This window comes from Amblyomma americanum, chromosome 4, assembly GCF_052857255.1.
Source record: "Amblyomma americanum isolate KBUSLIRL-KWMA chromosome 4, ASM5285725v1, whole genome shotgun sequence".
NCBI lineage: Eukaryota > Metazoa > Arthropoda > Arachnida > Ixodida > Ixodidae > Amblyomma > Amblyomma americanum.
Genome location: NC_135500.1, coordinates 175,178,310 through 175,197,743, shown reverse-complemented (window position 1 = coordinate 175,197,743; position 19,434 = coordinate 175,178,310). Strand labels below are relative to the sequence as shown.

Here is a 19,434-nt window from a genome sequence, read left to right as displayed (position 1 = left end):
TTGCTTCTAACCTCGCCGTTCTACTATACCGGCATGTTTGCAGTATTAAGTTTGCTTCTGAATACTACGTTACGTTACAAAGAAAATATTTCATTTAGTTATTGATAATCTTGCAGACAAAGTTGACTAAGTTCCTTGCAAGCTATGGTTTGCGGTGAATGGGCCTTTGTTTTCAACCGACGCAAAAGCGTGAACACCAAACAATGTCGTCGGCTCACCTTCTGAGATGCTGGTTCAGTTTAGATTAACAAATATAACATAACAAACTGGATTCAGTTTGTTATGCCTTAACGGCAGTACTCATTGCGGTGCTTGGAATGCAGCCTCTTGTGCCACAACGACTTGATATTATGGGCCGTTTCTGCGCAATATTACTTTCCAATGATCATCGCTAAGGGCCTCAATGCGTCGCCGACAGCCTCGCCAAAACACGCTCTGTCTCCATTTAGAGGGGAATGCAATAAAGAGTACATGAAAGCCTGCCTGATGAAGCCAGCGACTGAGCTGTCAGCCTTCTAACTTCAATGGCGACACATTACTGACTCAGCTATGGAATCATCGGTGCCAGCGGATGTTTGGAGGCGCTAATGCTACAGACGTAGCGCGTTCCTCGCATGAACGGAAGACTATTGCAGGACAATGCAGTGAGAACCAAGGTGGTCGTAATTAGAAGGCAGAGGACTTGTTTGAAGAGCCGGTAAATGTGTGTAGCAGATAAATAACTATTCAGGAAGATTCTGAATACCTAACCTTTCCTGAACTTCTACTCCCTTCATGCTCAATACATCGGTGAGCTTAACGAGAAGCTGCTTTCTTCTTTCCCTGCGCTGTGAACGACAATGAGCCCCGCTGAACGCAGGAAGCTGCGTGAGCGCGAGCGCTCGAGCAGCCTGAGCGCAAAGCCTGGCCTCAGCGTGCACGCTGACACATCGTCCACGTCGTCGACGACGCTCATCCTGGGCCGAGGCCGGCCCTGGGGGGACAAAGCGGAAAGCCGGGAGGAGTCCTACACGCGTCAAGGGTACTACCAGGCCGGGCGACTGCGCACACGAAGCGAGCTGTCTCTCCCTCTGCACCAGCCACGCTACGTCAGCCACAAGGACGCGGGACACGAGGTGGCGTGGCCTGCTGCTGTCGGAGAGGGTGCCACATTAGGGGTACGATTTAGTCGACATCCCTTTTCCACAGCAGCCAGCTGACGGCACGGGACACTTGGTAATCACACTAATTAGTAGTTGCACCCTCGAATTCATTTGTGTGCAACAACTGTAGCAAATGATTACTTAATACTTGCCCATATTTTGTATTTTCCTCGAAGGGCTACGTATAAAAGTAGGTGTACTTTTTAATCTTACGGTGACTGTAGGCTTTCGGCATAAACGAAATGTCAAATGCGTAGAGTTTACTTCGGTGCAATCAGCTCTGTAATAGCTTTCCTCAGCTCCATTTGAATCCATAGGTGTCTTCAACACATTTCAAGTAACAAACTTGAAACACCCGAGCAAAATCAGAAAATTTTACCGTTTCAAGTTCGTGCGTTATATGCGTATATAATAAAGCTTCTCGTCGAAGGCGCGATGTCGTTCAACCACGACAGGGCAGCCACTACGCATTACAAGATGTGACATCGCTTAGGGTTCTTCTTCTGAGGTGGAAGAAATGCACAACATTAGGAACCAGAAGCCCTAGCTTGTCCTGGGCCACATCGAGATGTAATGCGCCCCTACGAGCAAGACAGAACTGCCCTGTCGCAGGAGACGGGACTGTCGACGGTGCCGGAGTGCTGCTCGGTGGCCGAGCGCTCCTCGCCGTCCGCCTCGCACTGTGTGTTCCCGTGTTCTTTGGGACGACGACCGAGGACGGGCGCCGACACACCGCTGCAGCAGACGCTCGAGCAGCAAGGCATGGTCGGCCATAAGACGCGCGAAACCGGTGAGTCCCGCCGCAGAACTCGCCAGGTTCTTTTAGCTCCCAATACAGTTCCTGTTTGTTGTCAATGAAGGAACGGACGATGACACTGCACGAGCACGGAAGACCGAGCACTGAAAACAAAAACATGATTTGCGGTGAATGGTGTTTTGTTTTCAACCGACGCAAAAGCGTGCACACCAAACGATGTCGTCGGCTCACCTTCTGAGATGCTGGTTCAGTTTAGATTAACAAGCATAACATAACAAACTGTATTCAGTTTGTTATGCCTTAACGGCAGTACTCATTGCGGTGCTTGGAATTCAGCCTCTTGTGCCACAACGACTTGATATTATGGGCCGTTTATGCGCAATATTACTCCACCGTAAGACTAGGACGTTTTTATTTTCGCTCTTTCCGCGCAGACTATAGGCATGAAACGCTGACAGGTTTTAGCAACATACTGCCCACAAGTCGAAGCAAAGGGAGGCCTAATCACCAGCAGGCTTGGTTTCTTACCATTGATGAGACAACCGCCGAGAGACGAACATTAGCCCAACATGTGCTAAACATTGATAAAACGTGCAACAGTAAAACTGTTATAGGACATTTGCACGTGCTTCGATACAGCTGTTCGCTCTAGTTTTAACTGACGCTGAGTGTACAACTTCCAGAAAAGATAACACGAAAATTTGCACCTTTAACCGAAAAAATGCGGCCTCGCATCCTTGGAATATGCGCATGAATTGTGGCGAACACCTTGGCCTCTCTTTGTATTCTTTATTGTTTCTGGCCATTTCTTTGAAAGTGCGAGTCGCTTTCATTTTCAAAAGCGGCTACAAGCTGGCACTAACACTGCACCCAGTAAGCCTTCTTCCGCAGGCTGCTTGCTTTCCTCCTTACCACAGGCACTGATTTTTTGATGCCTCCCCCTGGCAGGGTCTCAACGCAACGGCGACGGCAACTCGCCTCCCATCCAGATGTTGCTACCAGGGGACGAGCGGATCCGAAGGATTCTCAACGAGCATCAGGAGGTCGTAGTCACCGTCGAAACACACAAACACAAGTACGTGCGTGTTATATTCCTTACCCACGGTGCGGAGTAGTGCCAACCCATTGAGCAGTGGACGTTCTCTAAGAGGAAACATTCTACAGCCAGCATAACAACTTCCACAACATTACGAATAGCAAGTCAGCTATGTGAGGCAGATTTTCCACTTTCTAATAATCAGATTATCGTGGAAAAATTGGGCCGTTATAGCTGTTCATTTAACATCCATGAACACATAAAAACTGACAAAAGGACACTAACGCCTTCCTTTGATAGAACTCCAATGCTCAGAATGAGGCCACATTACTCTTCGCTCGAAACGAATTGCCCATTCACTGCGCCTGAGGGCATCTCTAGAAATCAAAACGGGTTTCGTTTGCGCAATCAATGTACTTAGTAATTACCAACGCCTTGAAGAACGCGTACCAAGAAAAAGTACAAAACATTAGAAGGGGACCTCTTTAAACATCCAAGCCGAGTGAAAAATATTACCTTAAGCTGATTGCATTTACTGTGCGCACAAGATCTATGAAAAACCAAGAAAATTATTCCGACTTAGTTGCGCTAATCCAGCACTGCGAACAGCGAATGAAATTAGTAATGCGGAATATTGCGCTAGCTTTAAATTGAGAGCTGAAAAGTTGGGTTCAAGCGCCTTCGTCTTTTTACGCTTCAGACATGTACAGCGTATGGAATCTGACAAAAATTCCGGTATAAATGTCGTAAATTAACATCATTTGCGATAACTGAGCTCAAGCGTGTGGCTCTGGGAAGAAATGTAATGCTCAGCTGCAAACTTCGAAATAGAATGCTAAAGGGCATTTTCACCTCTTTCCACTCCCCCCCCCTCCCCTTTTGGCTTTCCTTTGTTTATAAAGAATAAATTTAACGTCTCCGTTCTGCTTACATACGTCCCAAAGTCAGCTGCGAATACCATTCTCCTTCAATTACAAGCACCGCTTAAAACGTAGTAAGAAGATACTAGGATGGGATTCTTGACAACGCAAAAAAGGAACAAGTCCCAAGTGGGAGCCTATGTCATCCAGCCAACTAACGTTTCGACAATCGAACTTGTCTTCGCCCAGATGAAGACAAATCCTACTGATGAAACTTTAGCAAGCAAAGCAAACTATAAATGTTATAAAAGGTCAGTGGATACCGATTGAAGGCATCAGTTTAATGAATCCACGTGCAATTTATTTGCACTTATGGCTTGTCGTGGCAGAAACGAGGTAGAAACGTGGAGGCTAGCGAAAAGGGTTCAGCTTAAATTAAGAACAACGTAGCGAGCTTTGGAGAGAAAAATGATAGGTGCAACGTTAAGAGACCGGGAGCGGGCTGAGTGGGTCAGGGAACAAACACGGGTTAATGATATCCTAGTCGAAATCAAGAGGACGAAATGGGCTTGGGCTGGGCATGTAATGCGAAGGCAAGTTAACCGCTGGTCCTTAAGGGTAACAGAGTGGATTCCAAGAGAAGGCAAGCGTAGCAGGGGGTGGCAGAAAGCTAGGTGGGCGGATGAGATTAAAAAGTTTGCGGGGATACGGTGACCGCAGCTCGCAAAGGATAGGGTTAATTGGAGAGGCATGGTAGAGGCATTTGCCCTGCAGTGGGCGTAGTCAGGCTGGTGGTAATGATCTTGATTGCCTGGCGTGTATTTCGTATGCTTGACTGCGTTTGTGGCGACCTCAACACTAAAGGAAAAAAAGCATTTTTTTTCGTGGCGACAGGTGGCTCCGTTGTTGCGGTTTTGCGAGGCACTAGTGTTAGAGAACGTCGCTAAGTCGCGGGTAACTAACTACAGAACAAAAGAGCTTGATCAGGTATGGCTTCAAATGGTGCGGTGGCCACCAACCGTTAAATGCATGATTTTCCTTGACTTTCGGCATCGATGAATCGCTAACGACTGCAACCTCTTTTTTGGAAAGGAAATAAAATTAATAAAAAAATGAGAACATATTATTAATGGTCCGAGGAAAATAAAAGATTCGAAAGTTAAGCAGACTGCGACCACGTGTCTCTATTTGGGAATGACGCAGGCGTTGCCTCCGGACCGAGTCCAGCCTGCCACCCGTGGTGTGGATACCGAGGCGCCAACCCCCGCCCTCCGAGTTGGCAGACGACTCGTTAATCAAGGACCTAAAGCGGTGGCGCCGGGTCTTGTCTGCGGGGCGTCCCAGCGATGACCTCTCCGTAACGACCAACACCGTGTCCGAGCGCAGATCGGCCTCCACTTCGGCTGCTGCTGGCGCGCAAAGCGACGCTCTACTGCGGTCGTCGGCACCGCCACCAACGGCGGTCAGACGGGTGCCGGATGCAACGCATCCCCCGGGTAAATCTACGCTTTCATGTCCGTCTCGTCGTCAGTTTTCTTAAAAAACACCTCCTGCCTGAAAGCCTAACGTCATGCATGTTTCTGCGCACAGCGGTTGTTTTTAGAGCGAGAGCTCTACTCCTCGGTGCACAACTTCCGATTTCGATGTGGATGAGACAGTGTGACCTTCAATGCCGCACAAGGTCAAACCAAACTTAACTGCGTTGTGGTATGGCCAAGGCTACGGTAGTATGACCACGTGATCATATGACTATGACCAGTGGGTACCTGACCTTGACGCTGACATTTGATTTGAGACAGTGGGGACCTGACCTTGACCTTTCACCTTGACCTCGACATTTGATTTCAGACTATGGAGACCATGCTTAACACAGCTTTCGCTCGTATAACTAGGTTCAGGCCTCGTTGAACCCAGCCATTTTTTTCGCGCCAGCCGCAGCGAGGCTTGTGCAAGGTATAAGGATTAGTTGCACAGACAGCGTGGCTCGTGTTCCATGAGTTTAAGCACTATGTAACTAAAAAATAAGGTCGAAATAACATTGAAGCACTAGGGAAAGATCAGTTGGTATCACGGGACTGCAAGATTTGAGCTCCATAATTTCCAAACAAAACGCGCCGAAACGAAATGGCATTTGTAAAACGACGAACTTGTCTAAACTGATGTTAAGTCATGACTTAGTATACATACTAGGAGGCAATATTTCGCTGTATCGCATCAGCACAGTGCATTAAGTTTATGCCGGCTCCTTTGAGTGCACAGTCTTAGAATGAATGGCCTCTGTATCATGATAGAAATATTTCCCCACTGCTTTCATGCATGTGACCACTCAAGGAGCAAAACAGTTGTATTACACGAACATCGAGCTGCGCGACCAGTGGAATCAGCGGTGGGTACCGGACAGATAATTCGTTGAGAACCTTTTCTCACAAAGCAGTGTTGCTAATAGCCACTGCTATCTAACAGGACTCGTTTTTATGGTGCCTCGTTTTCTCGAAACGATCGCATTTTCTCGAGCAGCTCGCCCATAATAGTTATGTTTCAGGCTGCATGCTTCCATTCGGTGCAACGGGTAAGGCCATTTAATTTGCACCCCACCACAACACACATCTCCCGCTTGGTAGGTATTGCGCACTGGTGAGATATTGTCTTCAACATCCTCTTACGACTAGCACTGCAACCAGTCTTGTATAGGCTGCCTCCATAAATAAAGACGGGCATGTGGTGGCAAAACCTAAACACCTGAAAAACGTCTAATGCCTCAATACGACACGCGCGATGTGCAGGCATGGTGTTTGGAGCCGCCTTAGGTGCGTGCGGCTCCTCTGCGGCTGTCAAGCCTACGCAGCAACGTAACGCTGCCGTCGAGCCTGTGAAAAATCAACGGGAAACACCAGAAGCTGCCACGAAGGCAGTGGCGGATGATCACATATTAAGCGTTGTCCAAAAGGCCCATGTTGCATTACAGCTGCCCGTGCCACCACGGATTCGAGACGCAAACTCCAGTAAAGATAGGGAAGAGAACAGGACAGCTGAAGGGTCATGCTACTCAACAAAGCGCACGTCATTCTCGGCGCACGCCGGAAGCACAGCTTGCGGGCCTGACGTTGAAACCAACGCGCTACCCAGCTCACCTGAAGCCCGACTGCGACACGTCGACCAGAGAGAGCAGAACGCCATGAAAACAGGCGCTCAGCAAGGCACTGTTTCCGCAGAAACACATTTGGATTCTGTTGCCTTGGTCGAAAGATCAAACAAGAGTGAAAGCAAAATAGAGGTTGGTGTTAGTACCAAAGACATCTCCCGAGATTTTCTCCATCACTGTGTTGAAACCCAGACGGCTCTGAACGTTAGAGCACTGCAGGACACAAAAAGCGGCGCCGGCTTAACAGAGGTAATGGAGCTTAAAGCCGATTGCCCAAAACCAGATTCAACGTCAGAGGATCCCATGCACGCTGTTGTGAAGCAGCGTCTCAATAGCAACGAAAAGGTCTCAAAAAATGCAATTGCCGACCTCCCGCCGACGCCAATTGGCGCGCCTAAAACCCCCTGCTCTTCTGCGAGCTTATTACAGGAAGACGAGCACCTGCGGATTAAAGCAAAAACGTCTGATCCTATTCAAGCTCAACGACTCGAAATCGAGCAAATCGGACAAATAGCCGGTCGACTCTCTTCGGTGATCGGAGAGCCTGCAGAAAAGGCTAGAGCTCAGTCTCTAGAAGACAGCACCAACTCAGACGTACGGCCTCTGCTGACGACATACACGTGCCTTGGCGACGCCAATCACACACAGAGGTCAGCAGCTATGAACGCCCCCGACTGCGACCGCAAAGAGGAAAGGGCTGCCCTCACCAAGACCGATGTAGAGCGAGGCGTGGAGACGCAGGGGCTTCCAGCCCAAGCCAAGGGTCAGGGGAGCCTCACTGATCAACGTAGTCAAGTAAGCTGTTTTTCATCGAACCATATCGCTAAAGAATGCCAGTAGCGATGCTAACGCTTTTGGTTGCCCACATGGACTTTGCTTGCTTTCACTTGCTTTTCGTTGCGTGCATGGTTGCGTGCATGGTTGCGTGCTTTCCCTTGCGCCTTTTTCACACGAAGTGGCGCCCTCTAGGGAGTGGCGAAAATTAGTCTGTTACGGGTTGCAAACAAAGGCACATAGGAGACGCGGGCGCGATATAGTTCAGCGAGGAGTAAGCTGCGCTTGCGAAGCAGCAAGGGTATGCTTGACAGCTGCCGCCATCTGTCGCATGCGCCTGTCACAAACATGAACTGTGCATGCGCAGTAGGAGGAGGTTTTCTTATAGCTGGAGTAGAATGGGCGCGCATGCGTAAAGCGTCCATGTGAAGAAGGCTAATTACTCCCGATTTAAAATTAACGGCCTCGATAGATTTCACTGGAAACTCGTCAGATTTTCTTCTTCCTATATCCTAGCGATGTCTACTCTCTAGAGTTTCTAGCTGGCCGATGCGGCGACAGACGAGCGATCCGAGGCGTCGGTCGAGCAGCTGGGGTAGAACCTAAGCCGTGTAGGCCGCACTGACACGGGAACGAAATGTTAAAAAGCTCGTTTACTGTACAAACGCGCTTTTAGAGGCGCGTTCACAATGTTACACAGGAACTGATAAAACAGTAGTGGATTGGTCTGTTTTGGAGCTTCTCGTGTCTCTCCGACAAATTTCTAGAAGACTGTAGCCACCAGACAGCACCTGGCTAAAGAAGCGCGTGAAACTAGAGGCAGCTCACCGACTTTCTCTGAGGCTCGCCGTATTCATAGAGTCTGCGCCGTCCGCGACTTCGGAAACAACCCTGACCTTGCCATTTCAGAATGCATGCCGGCAGTTCATGGCGATGAAGCTCGAGCCCCCTGTTCACTTCACCGAAAGGCCGCTCGCAGATGTCCTCGCTAGCTTGGACAGCGAGATGACAAGCATCGCCAAGGACGAACGAAAAGGTCAGCAGATCTAGCGTATAACCTCATCAACTTAGATTTTAATTCGGCCATGTGAATTTTGTTTCGTTTCTTATTTACGCACATGTCTCGCACACTATTCAGGATACGCCATCGAACCGGGACACAACGAAAACCGGTTAAACTAATAGACGACGTGGAACTGCTCCGAAAGTGCAATGCGGGATATAAGTTTAGAGCTGCCTCCTGCAAGATGCACAAATTATCTTGAAATAGAGAAGAAGCGAAATTTGAAATATGGTTATCTGTGTGAAGGTTATTTGAAATTATTCTAAAATTGGTTCTCTGAAAAGTGGTTTTTTAGGAAAAGAAATGACGCAGTAGCTGTCTCACATATCTCGGTGGACACCCGAACCGCGCCGTAAGGGAAGAGAGAAAGGAGGGAGTGAAAGAAAGGAAGAAAGAGGTGCCGTAGTGGAGGTCTCTGGAATAATTTCGACCACCTGGAGATCTTTAACGTGCACTGACATCGCACAGCACACGGGCGCCTTTTTTCGTTTCGCCTCCATCGAAACGTGGCCGCCGCGGTCGGACCCGGGTACTCCGGCTCAGTAGACAAGCGCCCTAACCACTGAGCCACCATAGCTGCATTCAGCTACAAACTTTCTCACCTAGACTTCTTTCTATCATCTGGAGTGGCAGACTTGGCAAGATTTTTGCGGGCGAGAACAGGTGCCTATTCCTTGCGTCGTTAAGACTTGGCAGCGTTGAGCAAGTAGCAGCTGGTGCTGACAAAAGAGGGATCAAAATCTCAAAACAGTTCGCACGTTACAACGATCTCTGATTGGCCGTCGATTCGTCTATCGTTACTGGCAAGGTTATTTTGCATAAGTCAAGTCAGCCTAGAGCTATTTTTAGTCAAACAGTACAAAGAACAACAAATACGACTCAACCCGGTCCATGTATGTAGTTGCCCAGTGCCGAGGCAACAAATGTTAGCTGTGGTTAGATTAAAATGTAATATTGTTCAAGCACATGGAAGGCTAGCAAGATGTTTGTGAGGCCTACTACAAAATCAAGAAAGATCAAGATAATGCGTCAGCAAGCCTTTTGTTTTGCTACATAACCAATTCGTGCACCAATACTCCACGTAACAAGACATGCGGTTGGTTTTTGTTCCCTTTTCTGCCGGCGGTTGCCGTGAATTGTTCACTTTCCTTGTAAATAAATTTCAGCTATTGAGTACATAGAGCTTGGCCTTTGATCTCATGACATCATCTGCTGTCTCATTTCATGAAAAGTGGATATTCGTCACATATCTTTCCATCACATGGTTTCATTAGCTTTTATTTCAATTTCTTTGCAGGAGGCATATGCCGTCAAAAAGCCCCCAGCGAAGCAATACCCAAGCCACCGGGTGCACGTGGGCTGCAATACCCTACCCAGTATGACATGAACGACGAAGACCTCTGTGAGGCGGCCATCGAGCGCTCTTCTGGAGAGGGCACAGAAAGCTTTTCCAGAGGACTTGCCTTCATTTACAAGACAAAGGCGTCAGCGGCCACGCCTCCAAAGAGGCCTGTACGATTCTTAGGACCGCTGTCTTCCCGAAACATTGTAGTCTTGCCAGAGTCTTCCGTTGCCATCTGTCTTCCGGAAGGCACCAGCCGCGATGACCTCTGGACGGCGGCCAGCGGCACGTCTCTGCGGCAGAGCTTCGCAGCTGGCGGGTCCGGCCTCAGACACCGGCACCTCTTTCTGGCCAGCACGCTCGAAGACCCTACCTTCGAGTCAATCTACAACGCCATCTTGCTGCCGCAGCTGGTCGCCCAGGAGGCGAGTGGTGAGTCCGGTGATGTGCCGTCGTCGAGGCCGGCGCGCAGTACGTCGTCGTCTCGGGCCGTCTCGTTCGACAACTCGCCGACGGTGATGCCACTCGAGCCGCCGCCTGATCCGTTCGCCCCGTGCGACGCGTCGAAGGAGCCGGCGTCCCCTCCTCCGATCATCCGACCACGGCGCCGGTCCAGCGTGTGCCTTTCATCGTCGGGCTCTCTGGTCCAGGAAATGACAGAGGCCGCAGAATTGCGCGCGGTTCTCGGCTCCCGGCACGCTTTACGCCGGCGGCCTTCGGTCCTGCCGGATCCAGAAAGCGCCTACGATTGCAATGGCTCCGCGGAGAGCCCCGTGTTGGAGGCTGCTGACCTATCATGGTAGCTTCTTTCGCGATTTTTTGGCTCTACTTTTATTGTGCTTGATGAGAATAAATGCTCTAAGGAAATCGACTAATGCAGGATCAAAAACATCGTGCCCGGATCCCACCTTAATTGGCCTTCTAGGCTTGCACTTGCTTCTGTAAGCACAGCCAAGTGGAAGGCAAATTTCAGACAGCGTCATGAATGTCTGTGGTGTGTATACCGTCGCACTAAAACCTCAGCTATGTTGATATAATAAAATGGCTTTGAGCCACCACCTGATTGCCAAATTATATCAGCCTACTGTACTTGTGGAGACTAGTCAACCACTCTGGCCGCACATTTTTCCACAAAGTTAAAGAAACGTTAAAAACGGTGCTGTCTCATCCCTTACCCTCAACGAAACGGCGTTCTAGAATTACTCTGTGCTCTGCAATCTGCGTGTCATTCTGATTTGACAACAGCGACACAATAATGCCATGCCATGTGCGTAGACTGGAAAAAACCACCGTCGGCAGCGACATCAGCCACATCTCGTATTCAGTGGTAACCCCCGGCGGCCGCCCGCCAACTGGCGACGGGGAGCCATCCGCACTGAAACCGGGCTGCGGCTGGCTGAGGCCCCCACCCTACGCATACGGGTCGCGGTCTGTGGCGCACCGGTAGGCTGACTCTCCGAGAAACGAGCGCTCTAATCCGCCCATTCTCTGCCACGCTACAACTGTGCAGCGCTGTGGAAGCTACGGATGGCTCTCTCTAATCGCTAGCTCCGTTCGCGAAGTTATTCCACGCAGAGGGAAGTTTGTGATTTGCCTGCATTCGAGCACTGGGTAACCGCGAAGAATTCCCTTGGATAAACATCGCTGGTGATTCCACCCCACCCCGCTATGTCGAACGCGAGCTGCATGGTTTTAACATATACCCTAAACATTCCCGGCACAGCGAAACTAGAGCGACCCGCGTAAGAGGGGGAACTGTCGCTGTGAAGCATGCTTCGGTGGCCATCATCCGTTTACTCGACGCGTCGCCGCGAAAAAGGTCTCGAGGGCGGTTGATGTGTTAATACCACAGTCCTAATTTTAGCCGAATTTTACAGCCATTTAAATTGTGGGAATTTTAAATCGCTCGGCGTTGTTTTCGACTCTTGCATTTTATGGTCTGACTATATAACGCATACCGAAAGTAAGCTTGCTAGATCTATAGGCTTCCTCTCGAGACATCGGAATTAATTTTCCCCAAAACTTGAGGTCCTTATTTAACCCGCTACATTTCGATCGTACATAAACTACTGCCCCCTCATTCGGGGTACAACATCCAAAGCAAATCTAAACGTCATACTTGGTGTCCAAAAGAAGGCAACTAGACTGGCTGCTGGTGCGGGTTACACGGCCTACACAGAAACTTTATTTCCACAATATAGGAATCATCGTGCGCATACGATGTTTGGGTATCGCTTGTTGCACTGCCTTACATTCTCACCACTACGCTCGTCCGACTGCCTGAGAACTCTTGCTGAACTTAAGCCGTATGAGAAACGCTTTCACACCAAAAGCAAACAGATATGAGATGTTCCTCGAACGAGGGCGTTATACGGAGACCAGAGCCTTCGTTTCGTTTCGCCATGCACAATAAATCACCACAGCATATACAACCAAAATATCTTTACCGCCCCCATTAAGAACTTTAAGTTGCCGCACAGACTTTCTGTTCATTGCCTAGGTGAGCGTTGTCGTTTGTGCTCACTATTTCTTAGGTGCCTGCACACTGCTTGACGGTCGTTGACCGTTAGTTACTGTCTTCATTCTAATATGTTTGTTTCATGAGCGCAAGTATTTCTCTTGTTTTTGCTGTTTTCCATACTACATAATTTCATTCTCTATATGTATGTTCGCCTTGAATGTGCACATATTCTGCTTCTCTGCTTTTACAAGTCCTCGAGCATCTCTCAAGCTATCCTTGTAGCTTTTCGCTCGAGGCCCATTTCCTGTGTGTCTGGATATAAACTTTCTTCAATTCCTGTTTATACCCAGCCGTGTTTATAAAGGAGCCAAATGTTTTTTTTTTCGGGAGGTGCCCACGCCTGTTGTAAAGGGCGAAGCCCGGGGGGGGGGGGACATGCCTAACGAGAACACTGCAGGGGGGGGGGGGGGGGGGGGGCTTTAGTCACTCCCTTGGATACGTCCCTGCTGGGAGGTTCGAAACGCTTAGATGTAAGATCCGTGAGATAAATGTGTGTTGGCGACGAACCGTTCGAAGAACAAAAATGGATGCCCAGCTGAAACAAAAAAAGTCATCATATTACGCATCATGTAACAACGCCTGCATTGTACACGCTAATCTGTGGTACACGGAGTACACGAGCAAAGCTCAAAATTTACCCGCCGTTTTGTTGGAATATCATGGCAACATCCATGATCCTAACTGTTCCCATTTTATCTCGATTCAAGGAAGAGAGTACGGGAAGAGACCGCATTCTTGTAATGACTTCCTTGGCACTCATGTTCGTAATTACGGGTAATAAAGCAGTCGCTCTTTTTTTCTTCGCTGATTTTCGACCTGTCTATTCCTTTTCTATTTGTTTTTCAACAAACAAACCAAGTGTATATTTTGCTATGGGCAGTGCAGTGCACGGAACGCTAAGTAAAACATCGGAATGTTTTCGCCGGCCTTGCTGGCGTTAAAGTTTCGCCCAGCGCACAGGTTCAATTATCTCGTTGAGGCCCTACTACACCTTGCTGCTTTCTTATAAGGTATTGGCCTATCAGAGCTTTCATTCCGAAGTTTTTAACACTTGCAGCTCGCACAGCCATCTGCGAACAGTCCTGTTAGTTCTGCAGGTAGAGATATTTCCCCGGTCTTTCAGTATCCCCGTGCTGATCCCGCCGACCAGGGTGACTTTTGCTTCAGATCCAGCAACATCTGACATATCTACTAGTGTCCTGTACAGACATGTGTCGACGCCAAGCTGGGTGCGAGTTGTAACCACAGCCCCTTTAACTGCCGCACCCGCACTCTATGTGAACGAAGGACACACCCACACTTTTCCATTCTGACCCACTACTCCACCGCAGTGATCTGGACAGCAGCGGGTAACGTTATTCTGGCACTCTTGTCGTTATTTCCCCTCTTCCAACCCATTTGCTGATACCAGCGCAACGCGGTGGCGTCTCGCAAAACTCGCTTCCATCGCCTGAGCGCGCACTTTCTGGTGCCTACCACGGGGAAGTCGTTTTACTCCAGGCGTGTTTATCGAAGCATCCCGTTTTAACGCGACATCATTACAAGCCCCGTGGAGCCAAAATGTGCCGTCGGTCACACGCAAAATTCGGCGTTTGATGGAGGTCAGTGATGTCACCAGACCAGAGCATTCCGGTGACGCCACCAGACAGGAAGTAACGTAACTTCCGGGAAAAGTCTTAACAGCTTCTAATTCAATCGCATACTAACCCACAATGTAATTAGGTGTCGCTGCGAATGCCTTCTTAAAGCCTGTGTTTTACTTTTGGTTCAAGATATGACACTGAGTTATCTCTCAATGTAACGTTCAACGCCGCATACGATCACTCCAGCCTGCGACGTCACGTTTCCCGCATGCTGCTTTTCGTGAGCAGCACGTGTTAAATGAGGTGCACTCAAACGCGGGATAGTATTAACTTTCCACCTCTCACTTCGCTACTAACAAGACATTCTACCACACCCCACTGTATGCCCTGCTGCTCTCGCCTCCCACCTAAGCTCTACGAGAAGCCTAACGTCAGCAGTTATCGCTTCTAAGACTTCCGTTAAAAAACTCGCACTTTCCGGGACTGCCCGCACATTCGAACCACCCTCAAACAGTTCCTGTCCTAAATGACAGCTGGCAACCACCCTATTTTGCGGGCAAACTGCCCGCCTCCGTCACTCCAAGCACTCCTGGCCTCTGGCTTAACACAGAAATTGGTGCTACATTAGAGACACTTTCTCTGTATACCGCGCTTTGTCGCTCGCTGAATATTTAACCGAGTGATACCAACTCGTGCATAATCGAAGAGATTGCCCGCTTGCTTGCGCAATTCTTCAGCAGCACATCAAGGGGACTAACATGTCGAGTTTCTCGCTGTTCCTGAATTCGGACCAAAAAAAAAAAAAAGGACTAATAGACAAGCGTAGAAGTGTCGCTGAGCAAAACCGGTTAGATGGGAGCCGCGCGGCTACTTAGAGGGACATCATTTTTATTTTCCTTACCAGACAGGAATTGCGACATGCAGCCAAAAAGGAAGTCAATCCTTAGGTCGTTGATTATATCTGCGTTGGACGCGGCTAAAGGAAGAGGAGTTGTAATTTAACGTAACCGTCGTTCGGAGAACGCTTGCGATTTCTTGCGCCGAGGCTCGTAATAGCTTCAAGGTTTTTCAGTCTTGAGAAGATAAGGTGCCCACGAGGCGGCACTTCAGGAGTGCATCGCCGACCGGGACGGAGTCCTCGAGGATCAGGCTGCTATCCGCGGTATGTTCACGTTTCTCGCAGTACGGATTTAAGACGTCCGCTTCTTTTTGTTGGCAAGTGTATTTTAAGACACGTTGTAGATCGTTGAATATCAGCTCACTTATACTTCTCAATACAGAAGCATATAGTGACGCGTCATTAAGCACTCGCCTGTGCGAAGCAACTTGGAGGGCAACGAAAAAGCTTGAAATTAGAACAACGAACGCTCAGCGAGGTATGAAAAGCCAGTAGACAGCGCTAATGCTAAGAGAGCAATATGAATTGGAGAACGGAAGCAAGCTACAGTATTCTTACTGAAATCAAAAAGGAGGATATGACATTAGGCGAGAGATATGCCGTATGCAGGGAAACGATAACTCGTGATCTGTTCGCATAACAGGGCGGATAGCAAAGAGTACAAAACGCAGACGGAGCGAGCGGAGAATCGGTAGGGTACATGAGATGAGAAATTCTGCTTGGATATAGGACTGCCGAGTCTGGAACATTTGTCTGGAACATGTATTTTCCCTAGTAGACGTAACCTTGTTCATAATACTGATGATAATTAAGATGGCGATGGTGATCATTATCGTGCACTCATGAAAATTTCCTTAAAATTTGGGCTTTGGCTACGCAGATTGCGCGCGAAATATATGGTCGCCAGGAGTGGAACTGAGCTCTAAGTTAGTTTCAGTGGGAAGCAAAATGACGATTTTACCACACCATTTCTACGGAAATCATCACTACTCGCTGCAGTTTTCTTTGCTGTGTACTGCGCGAAAGCAATGCGTGTCTGGAAAAAATATTGCTGAAATCATCTACGCTCTTCTGCGTAGGCATCTTGCATGATCACTGTCTGACGTTTGACCGTGTATTCCGTGAGCAGAGAGAAAGCAGGAAGGTGAGATCCCTGACAACTGAAAACAGAAAAAAACAAGGGTTAAAGGGGAGCTTCAGTCGTCTAGCAAACGTTTCGATCAGATGACTTTTCTTCGTCAGGGCTCAGGCGTAGAAAAGTCCTCCCGTCGAAACTTTGGCTAACGGGCTGACGAACCCGTCCAAGCCTTGTTTTTCGTTTCATGTTATTCTCTAATTGAGTGCACATTGACACCAATATGAATGAAAACAAAACAAATGTAGTGTTGTCGTGAGTGGAATAAGAAAATTATTTTACCCACTTCCCATGCTCCTCAATTGTGTTGTTGACTAGAAGGCTAGAGAAGCATTTAACAGCCTTGTAAATCAGCAGCGTTTTCCTAAGGCTCTTGTCATTCAGTGTTATTTGCCTACGTTGCATTCAGGCCTACTGTCGAAAAAAGAAAGAAGTGAATTCATGCAAAAAAATGGCACATACTTCGCCAAAAACATGTCCTGCTGATGGGTATGAGTTAACAGAGCGAAGAAAAAATGTACTTTTTTGTGCCTGCGAGGTCAATTTTCAGAAAGTGTTTCTGGCGGGTACTCATCAGTCGAAAAGATGCCGACGCACCGCCTTTAGAGAACCATGTGGCAGACGCACGATGCCGGCGCACAAAAATGGGCTGTTGCTGCTTTGAGTGTCGTCTTCATGACGTCAAGGGATCCAGTAAAAATTTCTAGTGCGCTGCTTTGTTCACGCACTATACATGCTTGCCACTTCCAGATCACGTTCTCATGAAGTGGCTGTCATTTTTAACCAGTCTTGCAGTTGCGCGCACTTTCATTCGCAAATGAAGTGCAGTTAATATGACCTCGAGGTTATTGGCACATCAGGCGCCATGGTGGAGTGCGCATGTTACGGACTAAAATCAAAACACGCCATAGCCACTCATGGCTGCAAAGTTTCTAGAGCACTGTCACGCAGCGCCAACTCCCCTTCTGGTCCCGTTCTCGCTTTATTACATAATTCACGCGAACGCTTATAAATCATTAATAATTCGTTCACGTCTTCGACGACGGTTTTTAAACGTTAAAAAGCGAAAAGGCCACATAAATTACGCCGCCCCCAACCCATTCCAGTTTTAAAACATGGATATTCGCAGAGCAATGAACTGAGATTAAAATTCTCAAGAGCCACGGCATAGAGAAATAAGTAAGCTCCAAAAGGAATGAACTGAATCGTTTTATGAGCGTTTAAGAATACAATACGCGGCAGCATTTGTGGAAGCCTGCTTTTTGAGGGCATCCGCATGACCAGTGTGTTATTCTAGGACGTAACACAGTTTTACGCAGGTATCAGTATATGTTATGCCTTGGGCTTTACAAGTGCATCTGGAAAAATATTGCTCAAGTCACCTAACCTCTTCTGCGTATCTCGCTAGAGGCGAAATGCTAGAGGCTCGTGTACTTTGCAATGTCAGTGCACGTTAAGCAACCCCAGTTGGTCGAAATTTCTGGAGCCCTTCACTACAGCGTCCCTCACAGCCTGAGTCGCTTTGGGATGTTAAACCCACGTAAACCAAACCAAACCAAACCACTAGCTTTTGGTTTCAAATACACTCGAAACCACATATAACGGCCGCAGTTATGACTAACGCTAGCATACTACGAAAGAACGCGCTGCTACCGTCAAAATATGCATTAGTGCAATTGGACTGCGTCTCACATGCAACGAAAGACCATGGCGCCGTGGCTTGATTAGAACGAACTACGAGGCGCCGTAAATTCAACCTCGCAGACAAAAAACCTGCGCATCTGGTAAGCGCGGAGCTTGAATACCGCCATTTGGGCCCCCGTGACACCCGCTCACGGAAAGAATGTGGGACCTAAACATGCAATAGGAAGGGCGATACACTGCTGACAAAACGGCGCAGTTTCACCAAATGATGCCGTTAAAAACGAATGCCCTGAAAGGCGACACCTGCGCTGGTGGAAGGCACCGCAAAGTTTCGTGTTAACGTGCTTCAGTGGAGAAGGATGAATGGCTGCGAACAGCAGCTGCCCTTTGTGATTGACTAGTCGACGAAACTGTGATGGCTTGAGACGTACGCTTTCGTACGCTACTGGCCAAACACAAAGCCAACAATGCGTCACATTTTGCTGTTATTCGAGGATCCTGCAACCGGGCGTAAGGTTCATATGGGTGAGGCAAGATTTTCTCGTCGAGTGGCTTGTTGAGTTCGACCATGACATAGCAAAAAAACTGGAGCTCCTGCTGTGCTTCACAACTTTCCGACACACCACGTGCTCCCTCCTCTGACAATGGCGACAATGACCTTCTCGCCACCGAATGAACAGTGCAAGATTCAGCCACCGAACACGGGCGCTATTCATGTGCTCAGGATGTCCTAGCACCGGCGCTGCATAAAGCGCATGTCGATAACGACAGACGGATGAAGCAGCGACGTTCTGGTTTGGATATCCTTGCTCGCCGCTGTGGAAATTATTGAGGTCGTGTGGATGGGACATACGGCGTTGTGCATTGTAAATTGCTTCCATAATGCATGGCTTATGGTCCAAGAAACGACTTACGACGCTGTTGAGCACACGCGTGATTAGACGCTCGTGGAGTTGTAACAACGCGCTGTTGATGCAGAGATGGCCGGCATTGCGAAGTGATACATTGAAGAAGCCAGGGATTTTATGACGAAGAGGCCGACCTGTCACCGGTTGCCGTGAACGCCCGCGATTAGTTAGGCCGTATTCTTAAATCAGCCTCTTGCTTGGCCTCGGCAAGAAACATACGTATGACCTCTCTGCACAGCTTGGAATGTACGCTGATACGGTCTCGTTCGAAGAAGCCGACGCACATAACGAACAAACGCCTTTTTTGGTAGACTCACTATTTCTGGCTGCAAAATGAAAAGCGCACTTACTACGAACTTCGGATACAAAGAACGCTATCCGTGCGACCGTCAGGTTCGTTATAAGTGGACTCGACTGAAAACTAATGGTCATGCAACATACACAAACCGCCCCCGTAGACACCGTTTTCTGCGATATAGATGACAACGAGGTGATCACTAAGATCTTAGAATGTATTCTTGCACTAAGTTTGCGACGTTTAAAGGTAAGATATCTTGATACCTTCTGTCTTTTCATCAAAATCACATTAATTGCAACCATCACCACTTCTTTACAATAACAGAGCAGAC

At 48.4% G+C, this 19,434-nt stretch overlaps 1 protein-coding gene across 1 annotated transcript; it reads left to right on the top strand.

Moving 5' to 3' along the window:
- The first annotated feature begins 839 nt into the window (after nucleotides 1-839).
- Nucleotides 840-10,943, top strand: LOC144129919 (uncharacterized). The gene is made up of 7 exons (XM_077663978.1): nucleotides 840-1,157; nucleotides 1,755-1,932; nucleotides 2,848-2,974; nucleotides 4,999-5,291; nucleotides 6,579-7,732; nucleotides 8,621-8,747; nucleotides 10,072-10,943. Exons 1-7 carry the CDS (start codon nucleotides 840-842, stop codon nucleotides 10,917-10,919), a joined length of 3,045 nt encoding a protein of 1,014 aa, XP_077520104.1. The 3' UTR covers nucleotides 10,920-10,943.
- The last annotated feature ends 8,491 nt before the right edge of the window (nucleotides 10,944-19,434 follow it).